This window comes from Colossoma macropomum, unplaced genomic scaffold (assembly GCF_904425465.1).
Source record: "Colossoma macropomum unplaced genomic scaffold, Colossoma_macropomum, whole genome shotgun sequence".
NCBI classification, from domain to species: domain Eukaryota; kingdom Metazoa; phylum Chordata; class Actinopteri; order Characiformes; family Serrasalmidae; genus Colossoma; species Colossoma macropomum.
Window position 1 is genome coordinate 39,938 of NW_023494854.1, and position 23,625 is coordinate 63,562.

The window sequence follows — 23,625 nt, forward strand, 5'->3', positions numbered from 1 at the left end:
GAAAGGGTTACAAAGTAACCTCACAGAGTTTAGGTGTTCATCAGTCTACAGTTAAACATACTGTCTTTAAATGGAAATAATTTAGTGCTGTGTCTACCCTCCCTAGATGTGGGCACCCAGCCAAAATCACTCCAAAGACACAAAGAATCTCAATGAAATAAAAAAGAACTGTACAGTATCAGGTAAAGGCTTGTCAGAATCATTTGAATTGGTTAACATCTCTGCTCATGAGTCTACTATACAAAAAGCATAGAGGAGGTATTTTGTCCATGGCAGAAAACCATGGACGAAGCTGCTGCTCTCCAAAATGCCGCTGCATGTCTTAAGTTTGCCAAAAAGCACGTCGGCACTCCAAAACACTACTGGGGTAAGTGTTTTGTGGACTGAGGGTTGAATTGTTTAAGAAGAACAAACAGCACTATGTATGGTGTAAAAGGGAACTGCACACCAACATGAATAAATGAATAAATAAATAAATAAATAAATAAAAAACTGAATAAATCCCTGCAGTCATTTCACTTTAATGCTGCCATTTCACAATATTTAAAGACATTCACATCAAAAGCCTCAGCTAACTTTTTTATGATCTCTTGGTTTCTAAAATAATACTGCTTCTCATCCTAATGAAGTTATACTGACTTTGATTAACTGCTTATTAGATATAATCAAAGCATGCTGGGTAAATTAGTCTGTAATCAGCTTCTGATTTATGCCATGCAATCCTTCTACATGCTCACAATGTTTTAAAAATACTGTCAACATAATCTTTAACTTTCTCTTGCATTTACATATTTAAGAGAAGATACTTAAATACTAGTTTATCTGTTAAACAGTGATATTTGCTGATTACAATCTGCTCAATCTTTAGTAATTAACTGTAAATAAAATGAATGTTTTTGCAGGTAATGATCATTTACTGGGATATTATGTTGATAACTGATCTTACAAAGGAGGATGATGATGTTTCTGCTGTTAGTTCTCATCTCTGTCTTACTGACCATCATCATCCTCATCTCAGCAGAGCACTGTGAGTTTCAGGCATCTGATATGCAGTTAAATGTGTGCTTGTAAGTGAAAACTGTGAGTATAAAAGATAATAAAGAAGATTTAGTGTTTGTGTTGTGCATTTCTCAGCAGTGCTTTTGTGATGATTTTTCCTTCTAACATTGAGATTTTTCATTAATGTACTGCTGCTGTTGCTTTGTTAGTCCAGGAGGTGGAAGCAGAGTTCTAACAGTGTTTCCTCCACAGAGAAAGAGACCTGAGATCTGATGCCTCTCTGCTGTTTTCTCATGATCACATGATTCAGGTCAGTGATTTGGTCTTGGAAAATTAAAGTGCAGATGTACATCTCTTACTTGAACAGAAGCACTGTGTGTAGCCACACTGACAACTGCTCTATCGAGTGTTTTTCTCAGTTCAGTTTATTTGGCACTAATTTGTTGCAGAAATGTCTTAAAGAAAAATTGCATCCCTCATGAATATAAAATTTCTAAAGAAAAAGTAAAAAAGGTACAAGTGTAACAGAAGTTTTAAATGTGTTTTAAAACCAAATTAAAATAGTATGTCCAGTCATACACATTCACACAAAAACAGAACAATGAAGACACATCCCAAGAATTTTGTTTAGTTCATTAAATATACCTTATCCCCCATGAATATACTTAAGCTGAAGAGTATTAGCTTACGCTTTTAATGGACATTCAAGTATTAACCCTTAATCTATTGTATACAAAATAACAATCTTTGCTGTTGGAACAAAACTTTTAGTAATTTTTGATAACTTTAGAGTATGAAGTATACTTATCGATGTACTGTCAATGCAACTGGCATGTTCAATTATGGTAAACAATTAAAAATGACAAAAATGGAGATAAGAGGTTTTGTTCCAAGAATATAAAATATAACTTGATGTTATATATATATATATATATATATATATAAATATATATATATATATATTATAATGTTCCAGAAAATATAACTTGATTATGAACAAGTGCATTGAGCAATAATCATAAATGCATTAAATGCACATTGAAGAAGAGCACCTACTAGTATGAAACCAAAGCTCACAAAAGACAGTAAGAAACACAGTCACTGAGTGAGTTACCTGATTAGTGTCCAGTATCATTAGTGTACAGCACAATTACATTAAAACACTGTATCCATTTACTGCTTTCGTGTTTCAGTGCACAGCATTTGAGCATTTGAGACCTGCTGGACTATTCTAGAAATAGTGAAGTCCAGACTTCATTGTGCAAGAACTTTAGTTTTCAGATCACTCATTTAAGAGTGATACATTTTACTTTCTCACACCCATTAGACAAACAGTGAACAGTTATCTTTCACAAAACCTTTAAACTAGTGTAACTGATGTGACATAAGGACACAGAGTGTCAGAAGCTGACAGAAGCAGTGTGTTCTGGATCTTGTGTTATGAATAATAGAAACACTATGTAAACAAAATATGACATCAGCAGATTTACTGTTGAAGTATATTTAAAAAGGAACCTTTTGATAGAAGAAGGTAAAAACACTCATAACATTGAGTATAAGCTGATGTCTGAAGTTCCAAGTATCTAGGAGTGCCCTGTGTGCTCTTTTTGTGCAGGGGATAGGAATGTTTGAACCAGGGGGGCCCCTGGGTCCATAGCCCTCTCAATTTAAAGGTCCATAGGAAGTGGGCCTCTCACTTTCTTTCTTCTTCTTAGTTCCAAATAGATGAGATCATTTTAAAAAGAACCATATGTTCTGTCTCCTGTTTTAACAACAAGAACCATATATATATGCTGTTGGTCATTCTGTTCGAGAGAGGACATTTAGAATTGGCACGGATCCTCTCTCAGGTACTTTATAGTGCTTGATATGATGCTGTTTTACTTTGTAATAAACATTTTACTAGCAACACAGTGTCAAAGGAGTTGTCCTTCACAACATCTACACACCATCACTACTAAATAAACAACACTGTAACAGTAACAGGCAGCGTGTAAACCCACCCATCCAGTCTGTATGTCCAGCAGTAGAGAAGCTCTCTCAGCATGTTGAGAGTCTCCTACTGACCTCCTTCTGTTCCTGAGCAGCTCCTCCTATATATTTATGGACCTCCTCCTAAGTTCTCTCACTCTGAGTCTCAGTGTCTCCAGCTCTCTGTCCTTCTCCTCCATCTGTCTGCTGAGCTCTTCCTGCATCTTTAACTTTGATATCAAAATGTTTCTCTGGAGTTCAGGCAGGATGATCTTCATGAGGTTCCTCTCTGCCTCCATTCTGGCTTCTCCTTCATACGACTCCCTGATCTCCTCCATCTCCTGTCTGTGTCTCTCCTCCATCTCTCTCCTCTCCTTCTCTCTCTTTTCTTTTAGTCTCTTCACCTTTTCTTCCATTTCTGTCCTTCTCTCGAACTCTCTTTCCAGCTCTCGTTCCAATTCTTTCTTTTTCTCTTCATCCCTCTCTTCTTTCATCCTTCTCTCTAGCTCAGTTGTTCGGTCATTCAGTTGTTTTATCTCTCCTTCATGCTCTTGTACCGCTCCCTCTATCTTTCTCAAAGAGTTCCGCACCTCCTTTTCTAATTTTTCTTTCATTTCTCTCTCTTCTATCATCCTTCTTTCTTCTCTTTCTTTCATGATCTTTGTCTTCATTGCTCTGATCTGAGATTCTGTCTCCAGGTAGATCTCACTGCTGTAGAATTCCTCTCTGTTTTCTTCCACCATCTTCTCTATCTTCTCCAGCAGCTCTGAGATTTGAGAACCATCTCCACTCTCCTTAATGCTGAGACAGTGAAACCTGTTCCCACATTTCTCTACAAGTCTCTGGACCTCCTGGTTCCCTGACTGGATAAACTCTTCAATGTTCTTCTCTTGGACTTCATCAGTAACAATGAAAAGGATCATGGTGTTCCTCCAACATCTCTCTCCAAAAATCTCCTCCATTTTCTCCAGCATGCCTCTCTCCTCTCCTGTAGACTGCTTCACTGGTATGACTAGGAGGAAGGCATGGGGTCCTGGGGCAGACAGACGGACACAGAGTCCAACGTCCTGTCTCAGCTCCTCCAGAGAAAGTCCAGGACAGAACCAGTCAGGAGTGTCCACCACAGTCACCTGCCTCCCAGCCACCTCCCCCTGTCTGCTCTCACTCTGCTGCCTCACTGTAGACGCTCCAGCCTGGCTCCTCTCCTCTCTGCCCAGGATGGTGTTTCCTGCTGCTCTCTTCCCACATCCAGTCCTCCCCAGCAGCACCAGCCTGAGCTCTGATACAGGAACTGACCCTGGAGAGGCTGAACTAGAGGATTCTCCACTCACTATGAATAAAAAAGAATAAAGAAATTATGTTAGTGTATGTGGATATAATTCTCTGAATATTTATAAAATAAACATATGAAAGTGTAATTATATACATTTTGGAGGAAGTCCTTCAATACTGTTTCTTCTCCTGAGTTGTGCTGCTGAGTCTGGAGTCTCTTCACTGACTAGGAAATACAAGAATCGGACATAGATAGTATAGTTCATGAAATTCACATACAGGTTATACTGTTGCTGTTTAATACTTTGATTTTATCACAAAACTTTGATGTGATCATAAATAAAAGTGCATATCATAGAGCAATTGACTTGGATTCAAACCCATTTTCTGAAGCACACATATGCATATGTTATCACTAAACTCATATAACACTGCACAACATAAAGCAAAAACATTTTCTGAAGTCCACTCATACATTCAAAAGTAACACCTCCAGTGTGTAGTTAGTGTTTCATAGTGATATATGTTGTAGCTTTATGCAGTCTTAATAGTTACTTACATTCTGGAGGTTTAATCTCTTTGCTGTTTCTCCTCCTGGCTGGAGCTGCTGAGTCTGGATCTGTTCTCTCCTGCAGCTGCTTGTTTCTCTCCTCTAGAAGTCTGTCTTTCTCCTCAACCTGCTTGTCACTTTCCATTAGCTGTGTGTTTCTCTCACAAGTCTCTCCTTCTCTTCAAGCTGTTTGTCTTTTTCACTCACGTCAGTTTTCTGTTGGTCCAGTAGGATCATCATCTCCTGTAGTTTGCTGCTCTTGTCCTGCAGTTCCTTTCTCAGAGTCTCCAGCTGCTTTTTACTGCTTTCCACCTCTTTCACTGTGATCTCCAGTAGAGTCTCTTTCTCTCTCAGCAGTTTGATCTGATTCTCCAGTTGTGAGTCTTTATCTTTAAGCTGTTTATTAACACTTTCTAATCTTTCATTAGTTTCCTTTAATAATGAATCTCTCTTATCAACAGTCTCTAAATGTTCTTTTATAATCGTGTTTTTATCTTTCAGTTCTTGTTTTTTCTCTTTTAATTCTTCATCTTTCTCCACAAGTCTTTTCTCCATTTCTTCCATCTGTATTCTATGATTCTCTAATGTCTTTGTTGTTTGTCTCAGTTCATCTTGTGTCTCTGTGAGAAGTTTGTCTTTCTCTTCTAAAATCTTCTCCTTCATCTGAACTGTTGTTGTATTTTCTGTCAGAAGTCTGTCTTTCTCCTCCACTTGTTTATCTCTCTCCCTTAGCTGTCTGTCTCTCTCAGATAGAATGTTTTTTGTTTTTTCAAGCTGTGTGGTCTTTTCAGTTAAATCTGTAAGAAAATAGAAATTCAGTCTCTCTGATTTCACAATGGACCATGTTGACAGATACACAATACTGAGATTTAACGGGAGTGTGAATTTATTAAGTGGTAAGAAAACACTAACATGGAATAGATCTTATGACCAGTTGATATTACTCCCATTATATCAAAAACATGACTGCAGAACACTAGAGGGCGCCCTTATAGATACCTCAATAAACGCGAGTGAATGGAGTGGAATGGCTAAAATAAAAAATTTGAATATGTTTCTTCCCATTAATGTGGGAACTTATGTGGGTAAGTACATTTTAAAAAATGGTATTTCTTAAAAAAATTAAAGAAAACTCAGCTTTAAAAAAAATAAATAAAAAAAAAATAAATAAAAATAATAACTAGGACACTAGGACACTAGCATTACTGATACTGAGTGCTGATTGGTTGGTAAGCTGATCAGCTCGCTGGCTGAGTAAGGCATTTAATGCTCACTGACATCAGGAATGATCATAAGACACTGTTAAAAATTTCTATATCTGGATCTCAGTAGACCTCAGAAAAATAACAGCAGTGTTGAAGTTTTTCATGCTATTTTATGTTGTGAAAACGAGTGCATTTTACGTATAAAATTCACTAAGCATTTATAAAAGCTTCATAAGAGCCTTTTCACTTTGGTCTGTCTTGAGAGGCCCTCCAGCATCTGACAGACCCGCACAACATTAAGTGGCAGTTCTCCTCACTAAAAAATCTCTGCTCCTGGATACTTTTACAGCAGAACCGAAGCAGGTACACATATGTCCATTGATCGATTTTCAACCCCACTAATGATCAGAGCCAATTTTCAGCATTTTCCGATTATCAGAATAAGCATATGAACCTGCTTTTTGCAGATAAAAGGGCCTTTTGTTATTTTAATCTGCATATCTGACGCAACCACAATCAACAAAGCACACTTCTGTAATCCGGCCCAATGACCCACCCACAGCATTACTGGATTGTTTGAAATGTGATGACTCATCACAGACAACCAGCCAGCACTTCTGTAGACTGTCTCTGTGTTCCGCCCCTTGTCGAGTAAATCCAAATAAACACGCTTTTCAGTTTTGTGAGAGATGCAGGAGGGGAATGAAGCAGCGTCTGCTTCGCTCCCACAGCGAGAGGAAACGGTAAAATATGTCACGGTTGAACAGCATAGATGGAAAAAGCTGAATTCACTCAGTCATATAATTTGCTCACTGTAGTCAGACAAACGTTACTCGTGCAGCTCGAGCCCTGAATAAAACATCACACTACAATGCTGGTTGGTGAGAGTGAGGTTTCTGTGTGTGGAGCAGACAAACTGATCTGTAGCAGTTTGAACATGTTCAGAATGTGAGGGTCTACAGTGGAGCTTCAGTGAGCCAACTATACAGACAAGCCTCCAGAAAGCATTACATTATTTGTAAAATCATAATAAATAAATTAAATATAATTTCTTTGTCAGGTTCTGTCAGTGACTCATACTACATATCCATTAAATACAAAATTGTGTAAATATAATCTGTTTGTATAATTTTGAAATTTAAAGTTAGCACCTTTTTGAGCTCCACTTTTCTTTCAAATGTTACTGACTATTAAAAGGCATTGAGAACTGTCTAAGTTTTTTTAATCTGTTTATTGTCTTAAAGATAAGTTTAAAATGTTTAGGTTGCTATTTTTGAAGCATTTACTGTCTAAAGCTCAAAGCGCTTTATTTTACTTAAGGTTTTAATGTGCATTTAATGTAAGTTGTGAATAAGAGAGGCGTTCTTATCAGTTCTCACTCTATGAGCACCAGCCCTAAATATTGTTTATTATTATTATCCTTGATTACTAATAATTGATGATACCCCTGGAAACATATCAGTTGACCCGTAATGGCCATTTTCCAAACTTTTGACTGGTAGTGTATGTTAATGATTATTAAACCACATTAATTAACACAGTTAATAAAGACTGAAACAGCTGAGGTTAAACCTGAAAGCTCACCAGTCGTCTGTGATGAAATGAGAGTTGTTAGTGTTTCAGTTTCAGTCTGTAGGTCAGAATTCTGTTGTGCTGAAATGATAAAGACAGAATATTAATTTATCAGTCAGATATTTTACAATCAGTCTGTGTCTTAAATTCTTACCTGTGTGTTTCAGTTGTTGTTCTTTCTCTTCTAACTCTTTCTGCTGACGGGTGAGTTCAGTTTTCTGTTGTTCCAGTAGGATCATCATCTCCTGTAGTTTGCTGCTCTTGTCCTGCAGCTCCTTTCTCAGAGTCTCCAGCTGCTTTTTACTGCTTTCCACCTCTTTCACTGTGATCTCCAGTAGAGTCTCTTTCTCTCCCAGCAGTTTGATCTGATTCTCCAGTTGTGCGTCTTTATTTTTAAGCTGTATCTGAGTCTCTTTGGTAATTTGTTCCAGTTTTTGTTTTGTCTCTGTGAGAAGTGTTTCTTTCTCTTCCAGCATCTTGTCCTTCATCTGAAGTGTCTATGTGTTTATTGTCAGAAGTTTTTCTTTCTCTTGAATTTGTTTGTCTTTCTCCATAATCTGTGTATTTTTCTCAGTTAAAATGCTCACTTTATCTTTATAATGTTTGGCTTCTTCTGAAAACTCTGTGAAAAAACACATTCATTTAACTTTGAAGACCCACCTGAGCAGCACATTGACTCATATATATTTTGATAATAAGTCCCGGTTTGGGGTCTTCACCATAATTAACTGTATAATCAGTCTGTTCATTGTAGATAACATGGTGAAAGAGGTGTAATTTATTTGAGTTTTGGTTCATTCATAAATATATTTCTCTTGAAGCTGTTTGATTCTTGTGAAGCTGCTTCTGTATTTTCAACATGCATATTTCTCTTTTTTACATGTTCTGTTTTTTTCTAACTGCTATTATTTCTTGTCTAATCTCACTCTTTAACTTGTTTTAGCAACTTAGCACTTTTAATAAAGTTTATAACTCTACTTGAAGTTAATCTACAATTCTTGTATTAACTCTAGTGGCACAAGTTTTTAGTGTGACATAACCAGCTCACTAAACAACATGATAGGATAAAAGAACAGATACAGAGCAGCTGCTACACTGAATAAACTCAGTATCCATTCAGAAAAGCTGTTGATGAATGAAGGAGAGAAAAGGACAGAAAGAGGCTTAAGTTAATGATCTTCTGCAACAGGATCTCCAACAGAAATCCTGTTACTGCAGAAACTCACACCAGCCTGCACAGCTGCACTGATTTCTACTGAGACTTTAATGATCTGAGCAAAGCTGACAGCAGTAGAACGTGTTTTAGATAAGCTGGTTATTCTACTCTCTGTTCCACTGTTCATCAAATAACTGCATTTAATGAGAAGATTCCTAAATACAGCTTCCTCCTTCAGACCTATCAGACACCTCCTTCATCACCTGATACTATCTGTTCTGTCACAGCACAGAGTTACACAGAAATCTGAATAAACAGATTTCTACAGTTTAATATCCAATAATAATCAGGTCTGTCAAATTATAAAGAATTCAGACCATCTTTAGTGACTCTACAGTATCTGTCACACCTCTTTAATAAATATTTACAGTATTTACAATTTTTAACCCTTTAAAACTCTGCTGTGTGCTTGACTGGCCTGCCTGCAGTCCAGATCTGTCTCTATTGAAAATGTTTGGCATATCATGAAGAAGAGAATCAGACAACGACAACCACAGAAAATTACAGCAGATGATCCTCAGTACCTGAATGATTAAACAGTTTAAAGAAAGGTGATTTAACACAGTGGTAAACATGTTTATATTAAAAATGATATTTTTCATTATAATAAAAAAGTAATGTTTTTAAGAAACTTGTCTACATTACAGCATTCAAATTTAACAGGTTTAACTGTCATTGGGTTTTATTTTGTATCTCCTTTAAAACTCACCCATAAACAGAACAGATTCCTTCATTTTCAGTCTCTCCTCTTCTGTCCATTCTCTGTCCCTCTGTAGAAGAGAATAAAACAGAGTGAAGATGTGATGATGGTTGGTGTCAGTATGAATCACTGAGAGCTGATATTACTAACAGCAGAGACTCTGATTGAAAAATCTAAACTCAGGTGGAGAAGAGATTAAAGCAGAGAGTTAGAGAATGATTTTCTAACAGGAGTAAAACTGAACAACTAATCAGTCTGACAACAAATCAACAGTTGTTAGGTTGATGATAAGGGAGTATATATATATATATATATATATATATATATATATATATATATATATATATATATATATATATATGTATAAACATTAACTACTTATAACAAATTAATAAAACTATTTTTAGGTTAATAATATTTATTAATCAGTGAACTCACCTGCTGGATGAGGAAATCCTAGAGAGGAGAAAATGATTAATGAATGAATTTGACCTTTGGAACATTAATTAGATGAGATTTCTGTTTGTATGAGGCTGATTATAAACTGAGCAGCAGTGAAAAACATTAATCAACTTGGAGCTCATTGTGTGTGTTTTATAATTCCTCAACATCTTGTACATCTTCTATGCAAATCTTGTAATCTGGAATACCTATATATCGATATTCTATCCCCTGTGTACCCTGCATTTCATTTATTTACCACAGCCTCACATACTGCACATATGGAAAAGTGTACAACTGCACATATCATAGCTTTTATTCCATAACTTATATTACTGTACAAAAACTGTATATTAGAAAGGTGCAACACTGGTGTATACTAATGTGTACATTAAGTGTATGTGTATATATATTTTTTGCATTTTAAAGTTCTAAAGGGGGCTATGCACCTAAGATTTTCACTCACCTTCGCATCTGTGTAGATGTGTTGTGACAATAAATGCAATTTTGATTTTTTATTATTATTTTTTTTTTTTTTGCACACTAAATTTTAGTGACAGTAATCACCAAATGTTGAATTGTTACAATGAAATGATCATTCATTTAGAATCACTGCATGAACATCTAAACACTCATCTCTATTTCAGTCTGTAATGCACATCTCTCTCTTCTATTAATCACCTCCTATAAACAGTCTGGAGATGTTAAGCTGAGTCATGTGTAAAGAAGGACTGTGGACTAAATGATGCCTCATCAGTCCATCTAGAACTCCTCCACACACTGAAGGAACACAGGTGGAGCTGCTTTGTAGTGGAGGAGAATATGAACTGTTAAACTGGAGCACATGAGTAGAAGAGCAGGCTGGAGATGAGAGAGAGCTGCAGACTGAATAAGAGAAGCTGATCATTCTTAAATGAAGTGAATGGAAGTGAAGGAGATGAGAGGATCTCAGTAATCAAGTCTTTCAGAGCTGCTGACTCTTCATTATTAGCTGCTTGTTGTGAGTCACTGATATAGAGACTCATCAAACAGGCAGATAGTGTGTGTGAGTGTGAGTCAGAAGCTCCTGCTGTGTGTGTTCTGGGCTATTTTCAGTAATGGAGGAGAGGAAAACTACAGTAATGAGAGACACTCTAATGATAATGATGTACTGATGATGAACGACTCAAATATTCCATCATCACATAAGAACAGTGACATCACTCCCAACAGAGCCAGACTGCTTTTATTTGTTGTGTCTTTTTCTCATCAGTGAACTTCACTGTCTCTACATTTCTGCAGTGCAGTGGGATTATGCACAGGAGCATTGTGGGAAGGAAGGAGGGAGATGAAGTCAAAAGCTTTCATTCTGAGATCAGAGACTTTGTTCATCATGTGAAATTTACCTGAAACTCAATATTATGTAGCTGCTTGATGTCTGTATTGAATGTAGTTCATGTGATAAGAGTATAAAATCAGTCACTACCAGCAGAGAAAGAAGGAAACACAGTTATTTCTCATATATATATATATATATATATATATATATATATATATATATATATATATATATATATATATATATATATATATATATATATGATCTATACTCACTGTTATTGCTGTGGAATAAAAACAAAGAGAAACACAAAGTTAGGCAAATCTCCATGAGAAGCATTTATACAATTACAATACTTCAGTCTTTTTAACTCTTTTTATCTCCTTATCAGAAATCTTTTTCTCATTTGTACTGTAGTTCTTCATCCTTCACTACTGAACTGTCATTCACTGTTTTCAAAACAACTCCATGAAAATGTTCAGTTAAAAGGTTGAAGTGTAAACCTACAGCAGAAACTCAACCCTTATAGAAATGATTCTATTTAAACAACATTAAACACTTCATGGAGTGTTTTTCTCTCTTAATAGTCAGTCCTGTGATCCTCCATCAACAACAGCAGCTCATATGTGTGATTTATTCTTGTTCTGGAGGAAAAGCCAGTTACAGAAACACAAAGCTACAAAACCTCCACAATCACTTGAGAGATGTGAAAGTGTGTGAATAAACAGCTCTTGGGCTTCTATTGTGTAGAAATGTCTTCACCTGTATGAACTAAATGTGTGGGGTTTAGCTGAGTGTTTACAGATGTACACAGATGTTGATCACAGTAGTTCAGTCTGATCTACATCAGCATTCATGCAGCTCTAATAGACTGTAGACAGATGTAGAATGTTTACAAGAGCAAAATTAAGGATTATTGATCACATTTATCTTGGCTCTTATTGAGAGTTTGAGACAAAAATAAGAAGTAAATTGCATAAATACTATGTGGTTCACAATGCAGTGGTGCATGTCCCCTCCAGTGAATGAACAAGTGACTATGTACTTTAAATTATAACCAGTTTTAACAGTTGTGCAATATGCCATTTATAGACACATAAACAAAGTGGCGCTGCAATGTGCAGTATTTGTAGACAAATAAACAAAGTGGCAGTGCAATATGGAATATGTATAATGTGTAATCAAAGTGGCAGTGCATAGTAATATGAGTGGAGAGATGTTGTAATGTCCAGTTGGTGCCCAGTGAGCCTGTCCTCTCTGTGGCTCAGGATACAGTAATGTCCCGGCACAGTGACGAGGAGATGTACAGTGCGATCGCAGTTGGTACAAATGATCTTCTGTAACGTTCCTTGCTACCGTAGGTGTCTGAAGTAGTCTGTTGCTGAAGATGCTCCGCTGTCTGACCAGTAGGTCCTGGAGGGGTTATGATGTATTGTTCTCTGTGTAGGCCCTCCAGTCCAATTGTCAAGCAGACACCTAGATATTTGTAGGTGTCTACCAGCTCAACATTCTGACCCATGATGATAACGGAACTGATCGTGGTCCTCTTCCTCCTGAAGTCCACTACCATCTCCTTGGTCTTGGTCACACTGAGGAGCAGGTGGTTCCTTGTACACCACTCAACAAAGCTTTCCACAAGGTTCCAATACTCTCCTTCCTGCCCATCCCTAATGCACCCAACCACCACAGAGTCATCAGAAAATTTCTGAAGGTGGCAGAGGTCCGACCTGTATTGGAAGTCTGTCTTGTACAGGGTGAAGAGGAAGGCGAAGAGCACAGATCCCTGAGGTGCTCCAGGCAGGTTCCCAACCGCACATACTGGGGACTTCCAGACAGGTAGTACAAGACCCATGCAATCATGCACTTGTCCACCTTCATTTTCTTCATTTTCCTCAGCTCTCTCTGTACACTCCTTAGTAGCTCCTTGTCCCTCAACCTAAAAGCCTGCTTGCTCCTGTTCAACAATTCTTTCAGGTCCTTGGTGATCCATGGTTTGTTGTTGGGAAAACAACACACCTACCTGGCTTGAACAATAGTGTCCATGCAGAAATTGATATAATCAGTGATGCAGTCTGTCATCTTGTTGATGTCTTCATTAGCCAGTTCACACAAGACTCCCCAGTCCGTGGTCTCAATGCAGACCTGCAGAGCTTCCTCAGCCTCTGGTGACAACCTCTTTGTCACTGGTTGTCTTAAGACCACTGGTATGTGGGAGTTAGTAGAACCAGGGTGTGGTCCAATCTTCCAAATGGAGGAAGGGCAGATGAACTGTAGGCATCCTCAGCATTTGCAAACAGAAGATCCAGCACTCTGTTCTCCCTGGTTGCACAATTAACAAACTGGTGGAACTTTGGTAAAGTGGTAGACAGTGAAGCATGATTAAAATCCCCAGAGATGGCAATGAAAAAGTTTGGGTACACTGTAAAAAATTTACTGTAAAATTTACAGGAAATTACTGGCAATTTTAGTTGCCAGTAATGTATTGTAAATTTACAGTATGGGACTAAATTATTACTGTAATTTTACAGAACTAAAAATTCCTGTAATAACCGTAAAAAATACAATATGATCCTCTATACATGTGGTGCACTAAAACCTATTTTATTGTAAAATTACAGTAAGTTACTGGCAACTAAAATTGCCAGTAAGGTATTGTAAATTTACAGCTTGGTACTGTAAATTAATTATCTGTAATTTTACAGAACTAAAAATCCCAGTAACAACTGCAAAGAAGACAGTATAATCCAGTATATCTACAATCAAATTAACCATGTTTTTAAAGCTAAAGAGTACAATAAATATGAAATTACAGTAATAACTTCAATATCTTCTCAATGCTAAATGACAGTAAAAATAATTTTCTATCTACAGTAAAACTACTGTAAATGTATCGTCTGAAAAACTATAGCCAAGATTACATTACTTGTAACAGTCAGCTCTGTTTCTAATGCCTTAAGGTAAATGGTTACAACTTGCATTTGCCTTGACTTGCAGATGGTGTGAATATGCATTACTTATTAACTGAATTAACTACATACTTCTTATGAAATCACACCACTTAATATTAAATATTTTTTTTTAATCTTTACTAGCCCACTAATTGTGACATACATGTTCTTGTCATACATTGCTACTAACCCATAAAAGACAATTACTTCACACAAAATTTTGATTTTACTTATTTTACTACAACAGTACATAGCCAAATTTACAAGTACAAAAAAAATAATTTTGCGTGGCAGAGATACCCACTGCACAACAAAAATATTAAAATTTCTAAAAGAAAAGCATAATGCCTTTTTTCAACTTGTTTAACAGCAAGTACTTCTAACACTTTCAAATCTAGTGCTGAAACTGTTCAGTGTCTTGGAGTATCAAAAATACTTTAAAGAAAAGCCAACTTAGAGTGACAATATTTAAATGTAATGGCTAAAAAAAATGCTGTACTTTGTTGCTGTATATTCTGAAAAAACGGCAAAACATTACTTTCCTGAGCAGAGCAACTGTTTAAAACACAAAGACAACACTAAGCTACATGTCTGAACTTTAAACTTCTATTTAACTATGTACTAACCAGATCTGTTGGCAAATAGCACAAAGTTTTCCTAAAGAGAAAGCCACTCAAAGTCCATCAGTTTCCTGAGCAGAGTGCAGACATGTGGATTCATTCCAGATTGTTTCTTTTCCCGCTTTCCAGCACCAACCTTTGATCCTGTTCCTGGGTTAATACCCACAATTCCTCTGTAAAATAAAGCAACCGTCAGTATTTCAGACAATACAATATAAAACAGTGGGTTTGTTCAAAGAAAAAGTGGCAGTTTAATGTTTTTTCTCGTTCTGTATTTAGTCGTGCTATTTAGTTTTAGAGAGTCTTTTGTTTAGGGATGATGAGCTCCATCTAATGTTGACTGATTAACTGGGGTGCTCATCAGCTCAGGCCATGTTCACATGCTTTGTTACTCAAGTCTGATTTTTTTTGCTCTGACCCGATCTGTGTGTTTTAATGTGACCCCAGGACAATCTCGCCTTCCACTGACAGCATCCACCTCTCAGGGTTAATTTTGTCACCTGCAAAAAAAAATTAAGAAAATATATTTGTCACGTTAGGGAATATCAACACTACAGTTATCACTGCACTTTTAAAAGAGCGGGAGAAAAACAAATATACAGACAAACTGAGAGAAAGGGAGACAGTGACAGACACAAGCAAACATATGGCTGTGTGTCAATTACAAGACAACTACCTAACTAGACAGGACTAACATTTTTAAACCTATCTAACCTTTTGCAGTCAGACTATTATACAAGGTTAGAGTCAGATATTTTGAACAGGAAATTATACTTAAGTTATAATGAGCATTTCTGTATGGACTGCTTTTTGAATGAAGCAGTTTGAATTGAGCCAGTTTGAACAGAACTCATTTAAATATCTTAAAGACTAATAAAATAGCCTGTTTAGTTCTAAGGGATAAAGAGAGGTAGGAAAATAAACATGAATTACATACAAACATTTTTAAGAGGACCTCAGGGAAAAATATACATGGACAATATAGGATATGGGGGCTTTAATAACCTTGGATAATCAGCCTGGGTGAATGCAACTGTTATTTGGACGTGTGCTGCAGTAGCTGCCACCTATAACAAAAAACAGCAACAAATTTAAATAAAAAAAAAATTAAGAAACAAATTGGTTAAACAGCAACTGACAGTTAAGGTGCCAGGTTGGGAGAAATTGTACTACTACTTACATCAGCTTCTAGAAGAAGAGATTCAGATTTCTCCTTAAAGTGGGTCATCAAGAGCAGCAAAATGCATGGAACCAGAGAACTTTCTTGTCCAGACTTCAACAAAATGACACGAACCTCGTTGTTTTTTGGCTTTTCTTCAAAGAATCGTAGAATCCTCTTTCCATTCACCTGAAAGCCCTCCATATTTCTTGGGAGCAAAGGGATATCTGTAACAACTGAAAGTGGGTAGAGAGCCGCTTTAGACAGAACAGGTACGGCCATGAGCTCTTCAAACTGGACAAGGACGAGGGTGGAACAGCATTAATGTCACGGCGCTGACGGTAGTAGGTGATCTCCGTCAACTTACAAAGCTCTGCCCTGTCAGCCCCAGACATTCCCTTGGCAGAATAAAGCTGTAACATTTGCTTACGTTTTTCCTCTAAGGTTTCATCATTCTCTCCAAAAGGAGGCTCCTCTGGCTGCCAGCAGACACAACCATATTGATCAGCTGGTGTTCTTGGGCATTGGTTTACTACTCCACCTGATGATCGAAGACGTGCTTTTCTGCAACAAGCCAGTGTATTGCTTCGATTAACGTGTTCCACATGAGTTTTTAGCTGAGTCAACAAAGAGCCATGCCCGCTACCTACAATCATACCATCATGCAAAACATCACTAAAGCTCTCTGGGTACTGCTTAACAATGTTCTGTGCCACAAGCTGGCACTGCACTCTTGTTGGATTAAGTTCATATCTTCGCATTGCATCCACGTCCATCCTTATTAGCTGCCTTCGATCACCAGGTGATGGTATTTTTTATTTGCGATGGCCAACCTAATACCCGAGGGCATTACTTCCCAAGCCACCTTAAAACTTTCAGCCCATGTACAAGATGCCAAAGGGACAGCAGGAGAAGGAGGAGATGTGGTACATGGAGAATGCAGTGGGGAACTTGAGAGGCTCCGAGATGATGGGCTTGACACATCAGAGAGGGCTGGTTGTGCTGAGCGGCAGGGGGTTGAGCAGCTTGCATGTTCTAAGACCGAAAAAAATAAAATGAAACTTTACTACCTACACATGTAAGTAAGGTGACCGATACGGCAAAAACATAAAATCACAATACTTGGGAGACATTTTCAGGATGTATAGCACATTATTATTATTATATATTGTTTGAAGTGCGATAAGTTGTTACATAGCAAAAATCCTAGTATAACATTTTAAAAATACGACCAAAACTATGATTACAATCATTTTTATTCCAAGTTTTACATACTGTGCTGCAATGTATCTACTTATCAGAACTAATTAGCTCTCTTTGTAATGAAACATGTCCAAAAATATCCATGATATTGTCAGAAAAGCATATTGTGACAATTTATCATGCTAACAATAGCATATTGTCCATCCCTATATGTACATATATAAAAGTGTCAATTTTTTTCTCAAATTTGAATTGCAGTTCAAATACCTTCACATTTCCAAGCATTTAATAGCCTGCGGCACTGGATTGGCTTGAGGTGTCCCAGCAGGTCTTCTTCCTTCACAAACTTAAGATCTGCCTGGGTCTCCACACCAACAGCAACCATCTACAAATTTCTTAAGTGTTTCCTCTGAAAGTCCGGGCAATGTGGAGCAGACCACTTGTTTCAGCTCTTCTAAATTGGGCATTGCTTTATAAAGACAGAAAAAAATGGTGTAATGCAACTACCGACAAGCCACAGAGTTTGTACTCTTGAAGAGGATAATAATCCAAAAGCTCCTCTTGGTGTACACACACACACACACACACACACACACACACACACACACACACACACAACACTTGGGTCCTGTTTTGCATCTGTTATGCAGTACACACCAATATCTGTCAACGGTAAAGCAAGACGTTTTTCAGACACAAAATAAACCTTGGAATTTTGGTGAACAAGGATTAGTTTAATTCTACCAATCTGCAGACCCTCATCATTATTGCCCAGAAGTACAACCATGGCTTTTTTGTACTTGGTTCCTTTCAGAGAGATCTCAGTGGCTGCTAAAGTATTCCCTGAGTGAGTATCTAAACAAGCTACTGATTTTCTGATTGTTTCATTATAATCATCAGCACAGAATTCAGAGCCCTTGTCAACTTGAACACACAGCTGAAATAAGTTTCCAGCACTTAAATAGGCCTGAAAAGGCTGGTGTCTCTCAGCAAGTGTTGCACACCAGTTCTTGAAATTGTGCAATTTCCTTGCACATTGCTTAAAATATGTATGCTTACTCTCAAACCGCAGGGTTCAGAGACGAATTAGAGGACCAAATTGTGTAATGAGGTCTGGGTAATGGCACAAATAATGATGTTTTGGCTTGAGAGAGTCACAGGGAAATGTCGCACTTCTAAAATGAATGTACTCATCAATAAGCACTTTAAGGTATGCAACCTGATCTGCAGATGTCATTGGTGCACAAATTAGCTCTACAACTTGTCTGAATAGCAAAACAAGTTCCCATACTTCTCCTGTTGGGTTCTTAATCCTGTCACCTACAATAACAGGCAGCAGTCTTAAGAGACACCAGTTCTGAATGGCCTGACCACTAAGTTTCTCACTCCCAGAGTAAATCTCAGCTGGTTTATTTGCAGCATCAGTTCCCGAGTAAGCAAATTGCTTGACACAGCAGTTTAGCTCTACAAAAGTAAAGCATTTCTCTTGTTTTACCAAGTGATTAATGTACAACTGAAGATCAAATGTTACAATGCCTTCAAACAGGTCATGGCCAAGGCAGGGAGGTAAGCCAGGCTAGCATACATGGAAGTATTTCAACTTATTAAAAGGGGAGTCAAATTTGATCCCATATACAACATCACTGCCACTATCTGTGAGTTACTGAACACTGTTCTGGTAAGATGTTCTAGTTCGTTTAATGCCTGTCTCTAGAGGTGTGGACTGAAATGTGCCCCTATCTATATCACAGTACCTGCAAAAATGTAGGCTCCGGCTGAAGCTCTCCATGAAACCTCCAATAGTGTGGGATCCCAGGTTATCACCTATAATCGCAAGCAAGGCAGCGCTTAGTATTTTGCCATTGTTTAGAACAATGCCATTGTGTTCAAGATCTCTGAGATCTTCAATCAGTGATCTCAAAAATCGGTCTTGCCAAAAGTACTTAAAATGTTGCTCATTACACAGAAGAACAAGTTGCATGTGGTCTACATTTGATCTGTTATGAGGCAAAATATCAGCTAAAGTAAGATACACTGCGAGCAATTTGTGTTTTTTCTTTGCTGAGCCCAATGGATTGACCACTTCAAAGGAATCCTGATAAATAATTAAGCTCAGAGCTGATGGGTCAGTCTGAAATAAAACATTTTCAGAAAAGTTCTTGCCATCCTTTACATCCTGGAATATGCCAGGTTTTGTTGTTTGAGAATGCACTTGTTCATACTGTTCCCTCACTGACTTACATTCAAACAGAGTTGCAATTGTTTATTTTATAGGGACATACTGAGCAAAACATTCCTTCCCTGACTCACTGTTTCCTAGGTAAAGAGGCACAGGTTCAACATAATGGAAATCAGACTTGAAAGCTGTCTTTCTTCTCTGGGCTGTACTCAAAACTCCATTATTACACACTTTCAGAAGATCCTCCCTGGTCAAATCATCAACCAAATTTTTAACTTTCTCCTCTGATACTTCAAGCAAAGTCAACTTCTCGCTTAGTTTAGCAAGTAAATATGACTGACCAATGTCATGAATACTCTGAAATTCCTCAACAATACTTTGAATAGTAGACTCTGGAAGCAACAATTTAGCTTGTAATTTCAAATAGAAAAGAGTTAAATTCCTCAAAAACAGAGATTCATCTACATCACCAAGAATAGCTTCCCCTAAATCCTCTGATCTTTCATTTTCAGATATCAATACATATTCATGCTAGCCAGAACCTGAAACTTCACTGTCCAAAACAGAATTGATAAGACTGCTGACAGAACAGTTTTTGTGATTTTGAGACACATGATGCAAATGTTGATTTCACTCTAAATTTCTGACCACATGCCAAAAATGGACACATGATTTCCAAACCTGATAGGATATGATTCTTCAAATGAGACAAAAACTGTGTTAAATTCCCACATTTGACTTGACAAAAGTCTACCTGACATTTCAATGTTGTATCCTGAACCTGACTTTGGGTATCCCTAGCATACCTGTGATGAACACTGTGACCTCTGTATATGTGAGATTTTAATGCAGTAAACTTCTTGAAAACACATGGGCAATCAGGCACGCCACATCTAAATTCAGGATTAGGAGCATTTCTGTGCAATTTCATAAGCTGAGCAAAAAGTAAGATTGTACTGCTTTCATGATAACAGAGTTGGCAAATAAACATTTTGTAGAGAAAGGAAAGAAAAATGGAACTAATAAAGGGGCCAACTAACTACAGCAAAGGTGCATGCACGTTGGCCACAGTAAGCCTGAAAAAGACCACAACGCCCCTCAACAAAAGGTAGCTTATGATAGCAAGCCACATTAACACAAGCATGTGTGACTATCATAGTTTATTTTCTAGCTACACGTCTTTGTGCACTTAAACGCTAAATTGCATTTGTAATGCAAAGTGACAACGTTAACGGATGAATCGATAAGACATCAAGGCACTAAAAAAAAACGGTGCTATTCACATGATGCGGCCGAAGTGTATAAGGTGTGCTGTTAAAGCTAGTTAGCTAGCTAGCGTTAGCTTGCTTACTTACTTAGCTAGCTCAGAGAATCTGAGAATCCGCAGAAGAACCAAAGCGAATCAAATGGTCATGGAGAGAACAAGTTCCCGAAAGCTTGTGATGTCTGAGGCGAAGTAAAACCAGAATATACAATATACATTATAGCTAAAGACTTTGTTTCAGTGAACACCAGGTCCAATGAGGCACCACAATCCTTTCAAACCTCCAATTCCAGAAGTCGTTAATTTTAGCTTAACTTTTAGCAACGGAACACATCATACATCTAACAAACGCGTTGAGGAATCTAACTTAAACAGCCACCTTTAATCACATATCTTGTTGTAACTTAGATAGCTAGCTAGCTATAGCATTAAAGTTGCTGTGCTGTGCTGGCTTAGCAACTTCAGAGAACGTAGGTTCTCCAGACATGATTACTATTAGTCACAGAAAGCAAACGCTCTCAGCTACAGAGGTCTGAGATAAAGCAAACCTTACAAACATAAGCTCATTTGTTTGACAAGAATAAAGAATAGGTAATGATAAGAATAATTCGTACTTGTTTTAGTGAACACCAGGTCCAATGAGGCGCCACAATCCTAGTTCAAACCTCCACTTTCAGAAGTCATCCATTGGCCATACCAGAAGTCCTTTCGCGTTCATGAACTTGCTGTAAATTCTACAATAAACTGTTAAGACAGGACAGCAGCTCCCATAAACCATAGCAGAATACAGTGATATACAGTAATTTCAGAATACAGGATGTTATTGTAAATATTTGCTGTAGAAATTACAGCAATTGTAACGCATTGACAGAAACCAGACGCTCGCGGATTAAAAGGATAACAGCAGTTTTAATCACACAAGGCCAAAACGTGGCCGAGTAACAGGCGTGGGTCAAGTTCAAAAAACACCAAAGAAAGGTGAGCATAACACCAAGTGAACAAACCAATGAGGGCAAGGCAAAAACGTAATCCAAATAACAGGCAAAAGGGTTCAAAAAACAAAGATCAGTCAAGATGGGCAAAAGTATCAGAAGGGTTAGGCAAAAAGGCAGAATCCAGACAAACAAAGCAGTGGTCAAAAACAGAATATCGGTAATCAGAATACAAACGCTCAGTAGTTCACAAGGAAACAATACTTCGCAACTATCCTACCTAAAGCCCGGGCTTTTAAACTAAACACTAAAAACTAAACTAAAAACAATCTGTAGGTTACATCATTAATACGTTTCAAAACTTTGAAAGGTCCAATATACTTAGGTTGAAGTTTCTTACAACTTCCCTCAGAGCTACGCAAGTCTCTTGTGGCCAACCATACTCGGTCCCCAGGCTGGAATATGGGGGTTGGTCCTCGGTTTCGATCTGCTTGTTCCTTATGATGTAGCAGAACTGATTCTATGCGCTGGTGTGTCTCCTCCCAGACTTGTTCACGCCATGTCATCCATGAGTCCACGGCCGGTACTTCTGTCTGAGATCCGGTCCAGGGAGGTAGCGGTGGTTGGTAACCTAAGATACACTGGAAAGGAGTCATTCCTGTGGTAGAGATTGTTAAAGAGTTTTGGGCGATCTCGGCCCATACTAAAAACTTAGCCCAGTCAGACGGGTTTTCATGACAAAAAAGTCTTAAAAATTTCCCCAGTTCCTGGTTCACCCTTTCACACTGTCCATTTGACTGTGGGTGATATCCTGATGACAGACTAATTGAGACCCCAATATGTTCAAAGAATGCCGTCCATACCTGTGATGTGAATTGAGGTCCCCTGTCCGATACGATATCCTCCGGGATACCAAACACTCTGAATACATGCTGGAACAGGGCTTCGGCAGTCTGAAAAGCACTAGGGATGGCTGAAAAAGGAATAAACTCTGGCTTTTGGTAAAACAGGGTTTTCTACAAGTTCAATCGAGCAATCATAGGGTCTATGGGGAGGCAGTTTGGTGGCATCCCAGCTAACAGGGAACGTTCCCACAACTTTGACTAACGTTATGTAAAGGTTCTCCTAATGTTAGGAGCAAAAGTTCTCACAATAACGTCAATAGAACGTTCTGTAAACGTTATGTGACCTTGATCAAAGTTCTCACAATGTTAGTCTGAAACGTTCTCAGTGTAACGTTAAAGGAACGTTCTTTTAACTTTTTTTTTTTTTAATAAATAGTTTAAAGGACTGTATGCACAATGTTCTTTAGATACATATTAGGAAACATTAGTCAACTGTTTTACATCCATTTTTTTAGATGATGAGGTGCACAGTTGAAAACTGAATCCATTGTGTTCTACTGGACCTTTTTTGCTTAACATAATATTTAATTCAATAATAGATTTAAGATAAGCTATTACTTTTCTTAGTTTTTTTTTCCTGACTGCATTTAATAAAAACTACATTAAAAGCTGAAACTGCTGTTACTAGAAACAATGAGTTTTCCACAGCCTGTTTTGAGTACTGTTGCCATGGTGACGGAGATTCAGCGGTTAAATAAGCAGACTGAACTAGTTTAAACCAGTTGCAGCCAGTCTTCTCCGGTTTATTCCAGAGGGGCGCCTGCCAGCCTACTTAACTACAAGGTAAGAAGTGGAGAGTAAAATACTTTTTTTGTCAATGTTGCTTGTGTTAAGGTTTATATAAAGGCTTGTAATGCATTCTATAAAGGTGTCCCACGGATTTAGTATGTTAGCTAACGTTAGCTACCTTTTAATTTATCTCAATTTAACCGCTAGCCATTTAGCTAATGTAGCTACTTAGCTAATATTAGCCAACATTAAGTTAGTTAGGTTAGCTAACTAGGTTAACTATCTTGCTAACTTTATATTAGTGATGGGCTTGATACGTTTAGTAATACAAAAATAACTCATAACTAGTAAATGTAGCTAATAAAATTATAAAATCGCCAAGGTACATTAATTGCAGAGATAAATGCCTATAAATGAGGAAAAAAATAAGTGTATGCATTAA

General features: G+C 37.6%; 2 protein-coding genes and 1 pseudogene across 2 annotated transcripts in view; all 3 read right to left on the minus strand.

Moving 5' to 3' along the window:
- LOC118800321 (calponin homology domain-containing protein DDB_G0272472-like) overlaps positions 1-23,625 on the minus strand; it is a 118,589-nt gene that overhangs the window by 15,616 nt on the left and 79,348 nt on the right. The gene's annotated exons all lie outside the window — the stretch shown is intronic.
- On the minus strand, positions 3,059-8,191 carry LOC118800320 (golgin subfamily A member 6-like protein 22). The gene is made up of 6 exons (XM_036560520.1): positions 7,724-8,191; positions 7,582-7,650; positions 5,057-5,589; positions 4,802-4,913; positions 4,397-4,468; positions 3,059-4,300 (listed from the first exon to the last, which is right to left on the minus strand). The coding sequence occupies exons 1-6, from the start codon at positions 8,055-8,057 to the stop codon at positions 3,093-3,095; spliced, it is 2,328 nt and encodes a 775-aa protein (XP_036416413.1). The 5' UTR covers positions 8,058-8,191; the 3' UTR covers positions 3,059-3,092.
- LOC118800316 lies at positions 14,850-22,004 on the minus strand (annotated as a pseudogene).

What these genes read in the sequence shown, in the direction of transcription:
- LOC118800320 (XM_036560520.1), bottom strand. Translation starts at nt 8,057, where the DNA reads ATGAAGGACAAGATGCTGGAAGAGAAAGAAACACTTCTCACAGAGACA. An exon ending in CATTTCATCACAGACGACTG is followed by an intron (nt 5,590 to 7,581) that starts GTGAGCTTTCAG and finishes ATTTTCTTACAG; the next exon opens with ATTTAACTGAAAAGACCACA. An exon ending in CTCTGAGAAAGGAACTGCAG is followed by an intron (nt 4,914 to 5,056) that starts GACAAGAGCAGC and finishes AAGCAGGTTGAG; the next exon opens with GAGAAAGACAGACTTCTAGA.